This window comes from Pyrgilauda ruficollis, unplaced genomic scaffold, assembly GCF_017590135.1.
Source record: "Pyrgilauda ruficollis isolate IOZ18807 unplaced genomic scaffold, ASM1759013v1 scaffold214, whole genome shotgun sequence".
Lineage (NCBI taxonomy): Eukaryota > Metazoa > Chordata > Aves > Passeriformes > Passeridae > Pyrgilauda > Pyrgilauda ruficollis.
In genome coordinates, this window is record NW_024520762.1 from 188,370 (window position 1) to 206,588 (window position 18,219).

The 18,219-nt window shown below is 37.1% G+C and overlaps 1 protein-coding gene across 12 annotated transcripts in view; it reads right to left on the reverse strand.

Moving 5' to 3' along the window:
• Positions 1–18,219, reverse strand: part of AFDN (afadin, adherens junction formation factor) — a 116,809-nt gene that overhangs the window by 9,186 nt on the left and 89,404 nt on the right. For 10 of the 12 annotated variants that reach the window (XM_041468182.1, XM_041468181.1, XM_041468184.1 and 7 more), the window contains 7 exons: positions 12,347–12,412; positions 12,115–12,188; positions 11,504–11,622; positions 10,263–10,457; positions 9,904–9,995; positions 9,278–9,466; positions 5,641–6,663 (listed from right to left, as the gene is read on the reverse strand). In XM_041468182.1, coding sequence (XP_041324116.1) covers positions 5,641–6,663; positions 9,278–9,466; positions 9,904–9,995; positions 10,263–10,457; positions 11,504–11,622; positions 12,115–12,188; positions 12,347–12,412 — 1,758 coding nt within the window. Of the gene's footprint in view, positions 1–3,802; positions 3,839–5,640; positions 6,664–9,277; positions 9,467–9,903; positions 9,996–10,262; positions 10,458–11,503; positions 11,623–12,114; positions 12,189–12,346; positions 12,413–18,219 lie in introns of all 12 variants that reach the window. The other 2 variants (XM_041468185.1, XM_041468186.1) reach the window with 2 other exon arrangements.

Consider the following 18,219-nt stretch of genomic DNA (forward strand, 5'->3'; position numbering starts at 1 on the left):
CAATCCAAACTTTGCATGATTCATTAAAGCTAACAGTATATAAGCCCTTGATGTACAGGAATATTCACTGGCACAGTAATACAAGTAGGAAATAATTGGACTACATGCTGTGTTATTTCTTACTGTTGCATGTTTTAAAGTCATTTTTTTCCTCCACACATTTTGTTAAAAATCCTTATTACTATAAATCAACAAATTATTTGATCTTGCTATAAACTGCATGTAACAGGGATACTTTTCTGCTCCTGGATTTTATTTTACAATCCAAATTCACTTACAGAAAAAGACCCTTAAGACACAAAGCAGTACAAGAGAGAAAGAGAAATTAAATATTAATAGACTTTGTAAGGACAACCTTCATGCAAGCATCTTCCTCCCCAGTTAATTAATTAATTAAAAAAGTATAAACAGTTTGGCTAATTTCCTTACAATTATTTCCCCCCATTGTTCATTTTTGAGCATGAAAGCTAAAGAACAAAATTAATTTGGTGGATGTATTTTAGAGGATACTACCTCCAAGTAAATTCCCCTTATCTAGGGCTAAAACTTTGTCATTCCTAACTGAAAAAACAAAGATCAAGCACAGTTTGCACTGCAGAGCAGGGAACGGAGTAGTTAACCAACTCCCTGCTTGGATTAAGACTTCTTGTCTTAGTTATTAGAAAGACATTATTTTAGCAAAGGAGATAATATTGCTGTCAAAAGGAAAGACAGCTTGTAATTCACAAGTGTTTATACAAGAGAAGGGATTTCCTCTTAATAATAAAAAAAAGAAGAAAAAAGAAAAGAAAAAAAAAAAGGCAAAAACTGCATAGTGAGAAAATACAGGAAAATTTCTGTCCCAACTACATTAGAGAAACACCCTGAACATGGCAGTTACTGCTCCCAGGTTATGGCATGGATACCTTATTGCTCAGCAGCAAATATTCCTATTCAAAAGCACTTAAATGGGAAAGAATTTCCAACTAAATTATAGAGAAAGTAGGAATAGTTTATTTAATTGCCTTCTGACCATAACTAAAGAAAGAAGGCAGAAGTGACCAAGCTGCCCACCTGGGAACTGTTGTTATCATCTAAATCGTAAGAATTGGGAAGACAACTGTATCCAGGTCAGAAGCTATTCTAAACATAATACTTACAGGAAAATGGCTAAAAATTGTATGGAAGGCAGAAGTGAGAATACAGCAACTATTAAGAGATGACATTTCATTTCTTGATGATTACTAACTAGTTTCTAATTTGGAGCATTCCCAGACCAAGGCAGGGAGCAGTAGGATGATGAGGTATGCCAGAGCACTTGCAGGCATTTGTGTCTGTAATTCTGTGTGTACAACAGTATCCAGTTCTAACTTTACCCCAAATTTTCAAGATGCAAAGGAAAATCAGCTTTGCATCCCACTTCTAGTGAGAGGGCTGTAAGATTCCCAGGTTGAGTATTTTGATTGGATGCTTCTCTATCCCAGTCAGTTTTACTTTTGTTTACAAGTCATGTTTTCACCGGATTTACTGTACTTCCACTATCTCCTCCAAAGCCACGTGTTTATATTTTAAGAGGGAAGAACAACTAATTCGTACAGCCAGAGTGATGGAGAAGAGCATTCTCTCAGCTGTAACCAAGAAAAGCAGCTGAGCACAAAGCACCAATTCTTTTCCCCTGCTTTGACCCAGCTCTACTGCAAAGTGCCAACTGTTTGCTCAGTCACACAACTTTGCCTCCCTATTGCCAGCATATACTCGCAGCACTACTCCTACACCTAGAAAGGCAGAGAAGACCCCTTTCCTCCGAGCTATTGCTCTTGGTAAAGGGGTCAGTGGGCTGATCCTATCAGGAATGTTAAGATATTCACAGGACTGGCAGGCCATTCTCAAATCCAGGACATTTCAAATTTCAGAAAATGTTCATTTCTCCAAGCACTGCTTATAACACCCTAAAAGATGTTCCAGGAGAACTTTAAATTTATACCTATTTATTTAATGACAGCTAAAAAGCTGTGTCAGATCTCATAGGGCCTGGGGAATTTAAAAAACAAACACTATCTAAGCTGACAATTCTGTATTAACTGTTCATCACCTTCCTTCAGCCTTGTAATTAGCAGAACAGCTATCAACAATGCTCACCCTAGACATACAAAAAAAGCATCAAACATGACAACATTTTGTTGTTGTTGGTTTTGTGGTTTTTTTAGAAACAAAGTAGGAATTACTTGGGTATATGAAGTGGCATTGTTTAGATGCATTTATGTCTCGAAAGTCACGTGAATGGGATAAAAATAATGAAATTATGAATTACTGCTGGGTGTAGTGTTCAGCTATTTTAGAAGTAGCTTGCTGCTGCCTTTTTTTAAAGCTAAATGTATGAACATCATAAATCATCAACTGATTCAGGCCATGCATTCATCTAGCCCAGTATTCTGCTGTCTCTGACCATGGCAAGAAGAGCTGCACATGAGCCTGCCCTTTTATTCTAGCATTCCCCCACCATTTAGCAAATTATTAGAGAGGTCAGCTGGTAGTCTTGTCTAATCCTCTGAGCGGCTGTTTGCCGGCGTGATATCTATGCATCTGTCTAATCCATTTTTCAAACTGGTGATACTGTCTGCCTTCACCAACCTCCTGTTGCTGAAAGATCCAGATGTTTACTGGCTGCTCGGAAAAGCACTTTATCTATCTAGCCACAGCTCCAGGAATCAAGGTTTGAGCAAAAAAAATATAGGTAGTAATTAGAAAATATTGATAAGATTCTAAGTCTGAAGAATCCATGACTTCTGGCTTGTCCTTAAATTCAAAAAGGTGAAATGCTTCACCTGTTCCACTGCTGTAAACTGTTTAACACTCACAAAACACACAGATACAAAACTGAGCACCTTAGATTTTATAGGTTACCAGAAGTATGCATTTTAAAAGGTGATTTTCATAAGGCAGTGCTGAATATCCAAATCCATATTTTGAACCGACACATTGACAGTTTTTCCAAGCAAACTAAATTTTACTAACATCCCCTTTCTTTTAAAACTGGTAGACTAATTACACAGAAATTGACTTTGAAGGGGATGTATTTCTGCTCTGGAAGACTACAAAACTCCTTCTCCATGAGTGCAATAAAATACAAAATTAGCTGGAGTCATAGCAATTACTGCTCCAGTTTGAAAGCCTGTCATGTTTTAGATGCAAGAGAATAGTATTAACCAATTGAAACTGAAATTATATTGTAACTTAATGATTGCATGCTTATGCAACCAACTTGGAAATATCAGTTTGGAAGTGATTTCTGAGTTTACAGTCCATTTTTGTGTTGATGCCAAAACCAAACACCTGTAACACCTGCAAACAACAGGGTGTCCGCATGTGCTGAAGAAGTATGCTGTATTATTAGGCTCTCAATACAATTTCCCTTCAAACTATAAAAGAAGTGTTCTTAGAGCTCTTCTAAAACCTGCACGGGTGCGAAAGTGAAAGGAAGCAATCTTACCTCACAGCCTGTTCATTCAAAGTTATTAGTAAGATTTTGTAACCAAAATTGCACCAATCAGCAGGTACAGTTTTATGTTAGACCACTGCTGTAACAAACAAATCAAGTCTGCAAGCAGAACACAACATCTAAGAGGAAGGAAACACAGGGAAAGGATCACCATATCTGAAAACATTCAAATGCATGCTTGCAGTTAACTTACTGCTTAGAGTATTCATAATGATCTCTGAACACCCAAAGATGCCAAATCATCATCCAAAGCACATAGGACTGTTAATAATAATAAGGAACTGAAATGGGAAAGAGATATTGAAGAGAAAGAAACAAACATACCAAATCTAGAACAGAGATTGCTGGCACAGCAGTCTGCTGCAGGTAGTAAGAAAGGGGAAAAAAAGAAAGATGCACACTGTAAATAAAGATAGGTTAGATATGTGATATTTCAAAAGCATTTTCTTTTATTTGTTTAGTTGGCTGCTTTAGAATGAGGAACTGAATGGACATAAATGTGAAATACAGGAATTAAAACAAATAATCCAAAATGTTTATCAGTATTGACTCATGCAACACCTCAGTAGATCCACAAAGATGCTACTTAACTGCATATCTAAAAGCAAAATGTAATCAAAATTAAAACATGAATTCAGTTCAAGACAACTGTTATTTTTTCATTTCAAAATGTTCCAAAAAACTGGAAGAACTTCATGCACAGTGTTTTAAAGCCAGCACTTCCAGAGAAGACTAATATTGTTATGCAATACAACTGGCTTTTTTTTTTTTTATTAACATGTGGGTTTCTTAGCCTTGCCACAGTAAAACTTTTAAGTCACTGTTTAGTATAATGGCAGTTCTACATGAATTTTTATGCCCACAGATAACTGGCTATGTGCCACAAATGTCCTGTTAGCAATGCTGGACTTTAGGGAAACCTGTTTGCCGAATACATATTTAGCTTTTTCTTTCTTCAGTTTCCAAGTTTGATGTATCTATTGTTTTACACAGCAATAAAGTTAAGCATAAGGGAAAAAAAAGGAAAGCAATGCAGACTGCAGCAAATATGAGAAGAGTAAGTTTAGGAAATGAAGCTGCCAAAACAATCGTGAACTCAAATCCTGCTCAAGCCACTAGCTATTTCTGTATGTCAAAACAAGCATGTCCAAACATTTCTCAGGAATTAAACACTGCTTATCACAGAATTAAGTCAACTTTTTAAGACAAACAAACAGAAGACACTGAACATATTACAGAGCTAGCTTTTAAGCCTGGAAAAGCATAGCTATTGGTATATAATTTTGGAATCCATGCGGTTGTTCAGGAAAGAACAGATTTTCCTATAGACACGTTTTCTCAGTAACAGTAGATTTAGCAGAGGAGGAGACAACAGCCACCAGCAACAGTCGTTAAAAATTTCACCATACTATTGAGTTGTATTATCTTACTACATATATTATGAGCTTTCACAGAACTGAAGCTAAGGTAAGCAATCCTCAGATGCTGATTAATCTGGACACCATGAAAAGTTCAGGCCTATAGGAGTCAGAACTCTAGACAGGGTGTACACCACCCAAAACCACACAGCTCAAGCAATGGTCCCTCCACTGTTGAGGTCAGCACTGAGGGGTGGTAAAGGTAGAGGTAGCAGCTACATCAGACCAGCAAGTGGAATGTCTGTTTAGCTCACTACTCCGTGGAAATCGTATGCATTCAGTGTCTGTGTTCATGACCCAAAACTATAAACAAAAACTTTTAGAGGTAAATACATTGCGGAGGGGAGGGAGAAATCACACTGTTTTTATTCCTGATTCTCCTACAAATTTTTGTAATTTCAAATGTTTTTGCTTACCTTTCTGCAAGCAAACCTCTTTACCATATTTTACCTTCTAACCATACTCTAGGTACATGGCAAAAAACCTTTATCCAAAGGGAACTTTTCTCTCCCCAAAACCAGAAAAGTAAATCCAATTGCTAAATTGAATTCTATAAAAGCTAGCTTTGATACTTTTGCAATACATTACTTAACTGATGAAACCAGTCTAAGTTCTTAATTTTAAAATTCAAGCCATTTAAGAAAGTGTCATTCTTATTTACTCTCTAAGAACATCAAAATACTCAAAGCATGAAAATCCACCAAGCAATAAATTTACAGTATTTTTTTCTAGAAAGGATTTTACCCTTGCTCTTCTTTCTGCCTCCAGTCGCTGCATGATGAGCATAGTATCCACCTCATCATCCTCCTCTTCATCATCATCTTCATCTTTTTGCTTTGATTCTTGCAGTCGCTTTTGGAACTGCCACTCAAGCATGAGTTTGCGGAGGCGGTCGTTTTCTTCCGCTGTACGATCAGGTTTGTTCTGAAGTTCCTGAATCTCTTTACTCAGCATGTCCACAATGTGCATCTGTTGCTGCTTCTCCAGCTTCTCCTTCGCATCCCGTTTCCAAGGATCTGGAGAGAGGCTATCACCAGAGGACAGTTCTTCCTTGCTGATAGTAATGTACTGCAGATCTCTCCGCTCAATAGTCCGCGGCTGCTGTTGGGGCTGCAGCTCTCGAATAACTGTTTCTTGAGACCTCTGCAAAGTTGAGGGCTTTTCTGATTTCACTTGTTGAAGGGAGACAGGAGAAGCCACAGGCTGAGCAGAAATTAGTGGCTGAGAACGCATTTGGCCCAGTTTTCTCTCCTGCTCACGACGTTTCCTTTCTCGTTCTTCTTCCAAACGTGCCTTTTCCTTTTCATACCACCTCTGATGTTCTTCTCTTTTTTTACGCTCAGCAGCAGCTACCTGGGAGGACGCTTGTGCTCCTATCTGATTTGGAGGAGGAGGTGGAGGCAGAGGCAAATCCATTTGTAGTTCATCAAATTCAGCAGCATAATGCACTGGAGGAGGTGGTGGTGGAGGGGGAAGATCTGTTCTGATGGGCTGGGAAATGGCCACTGGAGTTGGCTGGCTAGTGGCTGGAGTTTTCCAACGGCCAGGTCCACTTTTAGTTAAACAAGAACCAGGCGACACTGGTTTGGAGGAATGGTTCAGGTGTTCCTGGCTAGATGTGCTAGAATCCACAGACGAATTCATCCACTGATCGCTGTCTGACTTCCGATCAATGTACTCCACATCCTTCCGTATAACAACTTCCAAACGATTCCTCTCTGGCTGGAAAACTTCGTCTCTGAGCTCTTCCTGGGAACGAGCTACACGCTAAAAAATATTAAACAAGGCATGTGTATCACAGTTTATCCACATTAAAACATATTTGAAAATGGCTTACAAAACACATTCTTGTTACTGAAGGTAATACTTTTAATGAATTCACCATTTCCATACCCAGTAGGTTTCCCAAAACCAACAATAAAATATTCTTCTCAGTCTTCTTAACTCATTCAAGTGATGGAAGACTTAGCAAGCTCCTGGGAACTGCCTGGTGACTGGACTGGGAGGAATGATGAATTTAAGCTGGAGTTTAAGCTGAAAACCTCCCCAGCTTGCACAGTTTCTCAGGACTATCCCTGACACTCCCTCCCCAACGTGTGAGTACAAGAGTCCTGGTAGCTCTCAGCAGTGGCTCAGTCATACCAGCTCTGCCATTCAGACTTCAACTGGTTTCACTTTTGGGAAAGCAAACACAAAGGCTGCACAGAGAGAGAGAGAGAGAGAGAAGACCGCCTCTGCCTACCCTCCTCCATTAACAGGAGAGATGCCCTGCAAGAAGCTCCCATTACTAACACAATTCAGGGTACAGAATCCAGGCAGGCAGTCTAGTTCTACCTGTTCCTGGAACATAAGTATAATGGACTGAGATTTTTGTCACTTTAGTGCAACACCAAGTCTTTTTCTATAGAACCTCTGGGTCCCATTGCACTGAACAACCACCTGAAAAGGAACACTGGACCATTAAACCAGGATTATTAAATCTGTTAATGATTTTCTTGAAGCAAGTATTCATACTTCCAATGTTAGGAACTGCTAAGTACTGAACACACAATGCACCAATTATCAACAACTGAGAGAAAACTAACAAAGCAAACTCCTTTTATTTTCCTCCATCAATGACCTTAACCATGACCTTTAAAGAATGCCTTCTTTGAGAGGAACAAGAGTATTTTTTATGCTCTATTAGTCCAACAGAGCTGAACACACAGTTATTTGTGGCAGATTTGCTGTAAAGATGCACCTAGCCAAAGTTTGCTAATGCCTTCAGAATAGAAAACAGGCATTTAGCAGCTTTTTTTTACAAGCCCAGTTCTCTCTGCAAAGATTAAAGTGCATTTTTTTATTTTTGTAGAAGTTTTTCTTCTGTTTTCTTCTAATTTTCAACTTTAAAGAACTATTGTCTGGCAGGGAAAAACTATTAACACTTTCAGTGCTAATAAGGAGTTAAACATTCTATTTTGCTTTAGCAAAATCTTTTTCTGCCTTAAGGCTGTATCTCAAATGCAGTGTCTGTCAACAACTTTAATAGATGAGCTTCATCTTTACCAGTTTAACCACCTCATCTAAGCTACTCACTTAAGCTTGTTTTAGGCAGGGGAGAGATGCATATCCAGGCAACAATTATCATAGAATTCAGTTAAGACAAATGGGTAGGAACCATTCTCTGGAGACACCTGCCTCCCCCTTCTGCCATCACTGACAGAAAGCACATAGATGTTAACTATCCAGCTAAGATTAAGTGAGATGAAATCATGAAATGTGGAAGAGTTAAGCATGGAAATTCAGTAAAATATTTCTGTATCTTTTGCCAAAGTCTTTCATCTTGCAGCATTCCCTTTCAAAATTACCGTCCTACTTTGAGCAAAGCATCTATTTTTTTAATAGCCCAAATAACGAGAACTTGATTTCTATAATACTAAAAAAAACACTAAAATAAAAGTGACTTTTTTACTGAATTCACTTGCCCATACATGTGTAAGCAACCTATACACAATTCTTTCTTTGCTTACTCATACAGAATTTCAAGATAATTTACACGACACTTTTCCAAAAGTAAAAGGTAAGCCTTGTGTAAGCCTGTGCTCTTATCACTAATTAAGAAAGAGCACCAAAAAAAGAAAGAAAGAAAGAAAAAACAAAAGGCGCTCTATATTTCTATATTGTTAAGTCTGGTGGATTAGAGAAAGAAGATCATCCAGTAACTAGATTTAGTAGATCTAGGTTTAATTTCCTGTATGGATTTGAGTGAAGTTCTCACTAACAGGAGCAGAACAACACTGTATTTGAATTTCTATAAGTGCAATGGGTGTAAATTCATTCCATGTCAAGATGCATCTACACTTTGATAATAGATACTATTTGAAATTATATATTTCTTTTTTTAACTAGGAGCAGGGAATGTGTTTCAGTGAACATCCTGGATAGGTCTCAAAGAACTATTTTATTTCAATTTGAATACTTTATCACTTAAACAACACACCCTTCAGGCAAACATTTTTCCACATAAGCCTTCTTGGAAGAATGGAGATTTAGTTTGCTTTTCAGAAAGCCACAAAACATTTTACAAGATGAACCCTATACCACTTACACCCATTATCTCTGACAGGGGGATTAAAATATCCCAGATAACAGGTCTGCAGAACATGGTAACAAATTCTGTGAAAGGAAGGGGGGGAAAAAAAGACAAAATGAGAAGGAAAAAAACCCCAAAGCATAGGGTTCCTGAACCCAAGCCCATCTTGGCAAAAGTATAGTTGTTCCTATCTTATGGTATAGTTGTAGATAATTCCTATTCTGATAAAAGTCTCTAGCAGTCCAGGAATGGATAGCAAACAGTTTCTTTCTGATTTGTTTCCTCATACTGAAAAAAATTACTTCTCACCTGCATGGTAGTATTGATAGAATGATTACTTTCTGCCTGAAGCTGTGGTTTTTCTTCATAATTTGGCCACTGACTCTGAGCTGGACCCATTCGATCCTGCGACTTTGAAGCTGGGAATGTGAAATATTCTCTAGTATAGGTCTGTGTTGGGATGGGATAAGCTTCAGGTCGTGGTGGCAGAACCTGCTCCTGAAAAAGGGAGAAAAAAAAAATAAGGTAGGATTCTCTAATCATATAGATCTGTATGGAAGATTGTTCTAAACATGCATTTTCCAATTATTTTCTCTTGGCTCCTAAGAGCATTACTCATCTGGGACAGGAGATGAAGAGGTTGCCTAGTATCAAATACAACTGTGAGGTTATGACTCATGTTTTTATGGTCTCAAAGCGAATATGCAACACTGTACAAACCTAAGAAATCACAAGGACAATCATGAAGAAAATTTAATGAAATCACTGAAAACTTTCCAAACCTTTCATTAGCTGTAATAAGAAAAACCCCACCCAGTCACAAGCACTAGCACTGTGGTCAAATAGTTCAGTAAGACACTGGTTTGACTCAAGCACCCTGACACTACTATAATAGATAAAGTTTAATAGCCAGCATTTTGCTTGCCATTTCTGACCTCTGTACAAAGATTTCCAGTAGAGACTGAGGTTATTTTGGTGGTAGTTCCAGATGCATAAGCATTCTTTCCCCCAGGGCTTGGAGGCTGATCTGTTGGAAAGTTAAAGGAAGCATTTACATGACTGTTAAAAATAATTTACAGACCTTAATAAAGACTTAATAAAGTAACAGTACTCACAAAGTAACTACTATTTTTTCTCTGAGTAGTTCTAGCAAGAAGCTTGCTCCAAATGTTACCACTACACTGGTATTTTATACTTAATCCATTTTTAAAACAGTCACCCTCTTTTGAATACAACAGCCTCTGAAACTACTGAAGGAGGAATCTATCCCCAAAAAAAGGATAACTTTTCTTACTTGCTACATTGGGACTGGAACGATGATCAGCCCTGTTCTTCATCAGTCTGTCATCCCCTGGCAGCTTCTTTGGTTCACTGTACTCTGTCCACGGCAGCTGAGGACTCTCAGGTGATCCATTTTGTGTGGAATTGTTATACAGCTCAAAACCTTCACTCTTTGGTCGGGGTTTACCTGAGCCATGGCGGTCAGAAACTGTAACAGTTGGATATGTAGTTTCTCCTTTTCACTTAACTACTGCCTAGCATATGTTTTTTCAAACCAGAGCTACCTTGAGCTTATATTTAAAATTTAAGTTCCCAGTAAAGCAAATGCTACATTTAAAAATCTTTCTTTCTTTCTTCAAATATGCAATCCCAATCTTCTATCAAATATACAGAATTCCCTCCATCTGTATTCTTCAAAAGAACTTCTGACAAGATACCACAACAATTGGAAAATCTAAATACATTATACTGAAAGGTCTGTGGATGACTGAGACATATGGCATCTGGGATGGTGTTGTCAACTGTGATAAAAAGGATTTGTTCTTTTAACCCATTCTTTCCTATATTGGTACTACCCTGTATGTAGAAAATGTCTTCATTAACAAAATTATTTCCTTTACAATAGTATTTTTTATTGGACTTTAATGTGTCTTTTGTTAGTACCCTGAAGTAGGATGATAAAATAAAACATTGGAGAACCATCCAAGAACTTCTTATGATCAGACACTGAAACTTAAGGAGATAAGTTTCAACATTTCTAGTTTAAAAAAAAAAATTTGAAATTCAATGGCAAAATACATTCCAGGATTTCTGTTTACATTTATTTCTCTCCTACTAGTTACACTGCACTCTGTGGTTACAAGGAAGACATTCTGAGAGGAGAGAAGCTCTTATAAAAGGGACAAAAAATGCCATTAAGTTTAATGCCCTTTATATTAATTATATTCCATTTGTTAAAACAAAAAACAATTCAAATCAGAATTGTGTTTAAATGCATAATTAACTTTTGAAAGGTACATGTGCAAAGGATTTATTAATTACTAGACTAGGAAAATTTCAAGCAGTATTTAAAACCAGATGAATTTCTGATAAGGAAGAAAATTTCCTTTTTTCTGTGCAATTACATTTCTTTTCTGATTTAGTGTTATAGTAATACTTGGTAAGATACCGTAAATTTTTCTATTTTCTGCATTCTTATGAAAGCAGGAGGCAGACTTACACAGCTGTTATTAACATCGATATTAGTATCTTTACCTCGTTGCATCATTGGGGATGGCTGATTAAGCAGGGTTGCCAGACCATGGTAAATTGCTCCTTGTTTTGCTACTTCTAGTGTTACTACCGAACCTGTCCTTGTCATAAGTTCTGCTGCCCTGCAAAAAAAGGCAGAGCAAATAAAACAAAATTAAATTAGACACTGTATTACTTAGTTACTCTTATGAACAGTAATCTGTTGCCTGACAAAGCACTCTTTTTGAGATTAATACTTAAAATCACTTTGAAAAAAATTACAAGATAATGACAAGAAAGGCTTACGCACACAGACAAGACCTACGGGCAAGTACTATTTAGTCCCAGTTTCTGCTTCAAAGGTCAGAAGCCAAAGTATTTAAAATTAAAGATTGTTCAAAACCAAAATCCAAATGTATAACATCATCTCTTCTATATAGATAACCTATATCATATGAAAAGAAGAGAAAAACAGTAGACAAACAGTTGAACTTGTTGCTACGGTTATCCATAGGCAGTTATCAAACGCCAAGACAAAGCCTAAAGTGTAAAAAACATGAGCTTCTGCCCGTTTTGGTACATTATTAAGCTAACATTTTCTTTGTATAAAAACAACCAAGGAAAGCATTCCGTACCTCTCCTGGGACAGGCCCACCAAACTTCGACCATCCACACTAAGCAACTGATCTCCTGCGGCCAGACGACCATCCTAAATATGTATTCAAGAGAAGAAAATTCATACACCAGTGCTAACATGATCTCCATTAAAACAATCAATCATTCACACAAACTAGTAAACAAAGGATTTTCAAGCATTTACGAAGGCTCTTACTACTTTTGAATTTGATGATTAAGAATATTACTAACCACATCTGCAGCACCTCCTTTCACAACAGACTTGACATATATTCCAAGTTTGTCTTGACCAGCACCCTACAGAGAAAGACACATTAATTTAGTTAATTTATATTTGATCTCTTAAGCACTCCACAAACTTTAATCAAAATTTTACTTGGCTAAGTAAATCTCTACTTTCTCATTACTTTCATATATTTTTCAAACTGGAGAAAAACCAACTACACAGAGAAGAGATACATTAAATTAAAGTCATAAAAAATTTAATATTAGGTCTATTAAAACTGCAAGCTTTGTTAGAAGCAAAGAATTTTTGGTCTTAATGCAAGTTTGAAATAAAAAATATACATTAACTAAAATTTATATTTTAGAATTTGCTCTAGTCTCCTTCTAATAAGAAATACTTATTCACACTTCTACACACATGTTAATTATACCTCTTTGTATTATGTTTTTAAAGAGAACACTGTACCCCAGTGAAACAAGGTAAATTGCAGACTACATGAAAAAGGAATAGAAATGTTTTTTTACATTCATTAGGACTGTAAAGGAGCCAGTGTAAAGGAATGGAGAGTGCCTTTAGCTTTACGTAAACAAGTAAAGCAGACATAAGTATTTTAGAACTGACAGAGCCAATACTTAAGTCTAATGCAAAACCATGCAATTTTGTTCATACAACATCTTTCTTAAAAGTGTTCTGGTATATTTTGAAATGACTGTTAACAATGAACTTATTGCAAGACAGATACCAACAGATACCAAGATACAAAAATGGAAGCATCTATTCAAGCCATGCTGTTGGGTCATCCACATGCTCCAATGTGCAAGACACCACACAAATCAGTCCAAATGTTAGTATCACAAACCTTTAAATTGTCTCTTATAATGTAAGACTATTACTTCTCATTTATCTACTACAGCAAACGGTGCTGTTTTACTCCGGAAGTCACTTAGGAGAGTGCTAAATATGTTTTCAACAGAGCACAGACTTAATTGTAACATCATTTTTCAAATATAACCCTCCAAGTTGCTTTGATATTGAACATACAGCTTCCTCCTTTTTCCCCCTCCTCCTTTTCAACTCCTTCATTTTGGCAGCAAAAGCATGCATTGCTCCCATTGTTATAATAGAGTAAAATAAGAACCAAGGTGAAGATTATTCCAAAGCTAGTGTTACACAGATGGTTTTCTACACAAGTGAAAGACCTGTTTTCACTAAGTCTTAGGTTAATCCCAAATGTTTACACAAAAGAATTCCTTCAAGTCTTATGATTCCAGATGAACATTCTACATGTCCAAATTTTTCATAATAATTACTTAAGCCATACTTATGGATAAAAAGGAAAAATGCAAAAAATAACTGAAATACGGATACTTTCTTTATCTAGAAAGAATACAAAGAAATTAAGAGAGTTTAGTTCCTTTTTGGGTTTTTTTAAGCTTTAAAGAAACACTGCCATAACTGCAGAATAATTTTAACTTTATACCAGAAAAATTGGCTAAAGTTATGAGAAACACAAGTCAGAAGACAGCTAGATAAATGTAATGGAAAATGAAATCATCCTTCACAAATCTTTGTTTTTCCCCCAAGTGACCAAGATGTATATAATGAAGGATGTTCTAGCTGAACACCTAGACTTCCAAGATGGACATCACAAGATCTTTTAGCAGGAACTGTTCAAGACTTTCAATAAGAAAGAACTTGTCCTTGTGTATTAAAAACAGGTTCAATAATAAATCAAAAGCTGTTAGTTTTCACAAGGAACAGAAGTTTGCGGAGGAGCCCTAAATGTATGTGCTGTTTACCATGCTCCTACATGTTCCAAAAAAAAGGGCAAATAACAATAATGTAACTAAATGTACCAAATAGAAGATTCATCAAATAAGTCAAAACCAAGAGTTGCAGATGGATCACACGATGCTGAACACTGGAGCAATAATGGGGTGAAGATGCACTTCACTGGTTCAAATTCAAATGTGAAGTAATGTTTCAACCTTCTAAGGTGCTGGTTCCCATCAGGGCACTGTGGGCAGAACCAGTTACCACATTCCCTGGCTGAGAACTGAAAATTAAATGACAATGTTTATATGTCCCTTCCTCTGTTTCCAGCCACTAAGTATACCTGAAGACAAGCACCTTGAATTCCAAAGGGCAAAAGAATCAACAGCAACTCACCCACCCTTGCAGTTATAACCTGATGTATCACATCTGTCATTGCAGGAACCAAACACCAGCTTTTCTTGCTGGCCACTGACCAAGGATAACTAGATTCCTCTGAAGTCACCCAAAATTGACAGCATTTTTATTCAGTCCTAACTTCAAAGGATGCTAACAGGAATCTCTTCCTCTTAGGTCCAGAAATTCAGACAAAGATCTGTCTCATACAATGATTAGGTAAAAACAAGCAAACATCTGGAAGAGCACTGCCAATTAAAACAGTGGACACATTAATTATGCATTCTGGTACTCATTTATTTGCATCAGACACTATATTCATCCATATACATCACCCTTCTCATGATTGATTATGACTCCTAGGCACATTAAACAAAGTTGAAACCTTCTGTATAAGCCCATTATACGTGGCTTATATTGGTTTGCAGATGATGAAATAAACATTTTCAATTGCACAAATACCCATAAGAGTGGTTTCTAAACCGACTTTAACTCCTAAGTTTTAGTCACTGTTTTCAGAGCTATCTTATATCAGCTCAGAAACCTGGAAGCCAGCAGAACAGAAAAGAACAAAGCAAAAATCACCATGGTCACTAAAAATCTAAAACGGTCACATTTAGGAAACTGCTTAAAATTCTAATTACTCCCTTACAAAATGACACTAACAGAACCATAAGGTTCAGGTGATAACAATCCTCAGAAACATGGAATACTTTTCTTGAGAGAACAAATGGGCTCCTCAGCTCAGCAACAATCAAGGAACTGAAGGCCAATGGAATTACAAGTTGCACTGATAGAATTATTTATCATCTCTCTGATCAGCCAGTAGCAAACACTTTCTTACTTCTCCTACCACATCTAGCATGCTTCAGATAGTAAAACACAAACAAAATGCAACCAACCTTCACTCTGCAAAACATTTTCCATAAGATTTCATAAATAAATTGGGAAATAGCCAGGAACTATGGCTGAAAGATGCCGAAGTCTAAACAGAATCCAAGATTCTCAGTAGGGCTCTTTGAGGCTTTAGAGAAAAAAACCAAACAAACATCCAACCATACCCCCCCCCCCCCCCCCCCCCCCCCAAAAAAAAAAAAACAAAAAAAAATTAGAAAAAAAAACCAAACAACCACCAACCCAACCCCCCCCCCCCTCCCCAAATGCAATGCACTCTGAAATTACAGAAAGCTAGAAACCAGGATGAACCATAGAATAGTTTGGGTTGAAAAGAAACTTAAAGACCCTCTAGCTCCAACCCCCTTTGCACAGACAGGGACACCTTCCACTAGACTGGGTTGCTCAGAGCCCCATTCAGTTTGGCCTTGAATACTTCCAGGGATGGGGCATCCACCACTTAGCTGAGTAACCAGTTCCAATCCATCACCACTCTCACAGTAAAGAATTTCTTTTAACCATCTAATCTAAACTTACTCTTTTTCAGTTTTAAGCCATTCCCCTTTGTCTTGCCCTTCTAACAAGTCCCTCTGCAGCCAGCTGGCTGGCCCCCTTTAGGTATTGGAAGGCCACAATTAGGCTACGCTGGGGCTTTTACTTCTGGCTGAACAATCCCAATTCACCCAGCCTTTCCTCACAGGAGAGAAAGATCTTACACTTTTGGTATGTTCATTGGCTAAAGGCACCACAGCTGGAAGATACTGTATCAGCTGGATTTTTGCTCTAACTGCGCCTATACTCTAACCCTGACAGTAATTTTTCATTATGATTCAAAGGAGCTGGCATTTTACTCTTCATTGCTTCTTTTCCAATGTTTTTATGATGTCTATACAGTTTGTCAATCTCTTTCCAGTTCTTTTAATGGTAGTTATGAGCAGATGTATTAGCTCCAGGTCATCTCACTTAAATACAAAACTAATGCGTTTTGAAAGCGCAACAATTATTTTAAAATAAATCTCTGTTCAGATTACATTAAAAAAAAAAAATCTTTATCAGTTACCACATCTACTCATGTCTTATTAGGACCAGTGAGATTCTCCTCTAATTCACATGTCATGTAGCATGTTTCTAATGATATACATGTACAAGCTTGGGAAGACTTCTCACTAAATACCTTAAAATCAACTCATCACCTTCCCTTCAATTTTTACCCTAAGCTTTACAGTAACTTGAGTCCAAATTCCTAATTTCTATTGAAACAGACTTGATTTTGCTTTGGTTCTACCTTCCAGAAGGCTGCATTAGAAAGAAATATACAATTTTTAGAAAACACTAAAAGGTTCTTAATGTGTTGTCATCCATACTAAACTCCAAAGTAAATAAAATTCTCATACACTCCACATGTGTTTTCCTGTTTTCATTTACTGGCTTTACAATAAAACAGATTTCTTTGTGAACTACTCATTAAACTGCTTTTGTTTCAAAGGAATGTGAAGGTCAACATAATTTAAAGTATTCCCCCACAAATAGAGCAATAACATGTGTGTATCAGTAAAAAAGTATGATAAACCTTCTTTTCACTTAATTTTATTTTCTGCAGTCGTTAATACCAGAAGCATGTGTATCCATTTGGCTTTTAGTCCAAACAGAAGAACACAACTCCTTTAGAGTCAGATGACTATGGAAAGCAAGAATGCAGTCAGCATAAAGAGATGGTTTATTCCATTTCCCCGAGATTAACATACTGAAACCTACAGCATATTTTCTCAAATATACATAACCAAATACAAAATCACAAAAACCTTTATTTTTCAAAAAATAATATAAGATATTCTACATTTAAAAAATCCTCATCCACTGTACCACACTTTCTAGTGCTACCAATCTACCCATTTTCTTCCACACTTGGTGCAACTTTTTCCTGCAATCCTTGCAGAAAGTAAAAGATACCCTTTGGAGGAAAAATTTGGGAAATCCTCCCCCCTATGAGTAATAATTTAAGGAAAAAACCCACTAAACTACTACTGCTGCTTCAGTTCACCTGGGTGACAATATTCCTGAACTGAACTGACTATAACACTACTCTGAAGACTTATCTACTTTTTACAATGCATAGCCAAAACAGAACCCTAGGGGGAAAAAAAGTTCTATAAAGGAAGATATTAGCTGAACAGAATTCAACAAATAGTGAACTGGGGACTGAAGAAAGGAATATGCTATTTAAAAATGCTGATACCTGAAGTACATCAGACCTAAGCTGCAGTATGAGAAACACCTCCATTCTGTGCTTTTACAATCCAGTTAAATAATCAATACACAAAAACCTTTATACACAAAGTGCATAAAGCAGAGAGAACTAGTTTGGAGGCCAGAAGTGAAGCACTATCCACACATCTAGCATTTTAAAAAATCCTATAGTAATAATTACAGTGACAGTAGCAGTGCACTTACACAGAGTGCCAGGAAGAAACCCACCTGTCTGCTCCCATGCTGTCTCACACTTGGAGCTGTGCAGGCACTACTGTGTTGTGGCAGGTCCCATGACAGACCTGGCTGGAGACTCAGCTGATCCCTGTCTCCAGTTCCACTCCTCCCAAATACAAGCTTTGTTTTCAACTTAATCAGCTTCCCTAAATTGTTTACAGCACAGCATGACTGTTCATAACAGCGCAGGAAAGGAGGTTGCTAGGAGGGGCCTAGATCATTAAGGAAGGTTGATTCCTTTATTTGGTGAATAATGTTATTTTCAACCCAACAACTTAAACCATTTGAAATTCCTAAATCCTACTATAGCTCACCTATTGACTTTTCAAAC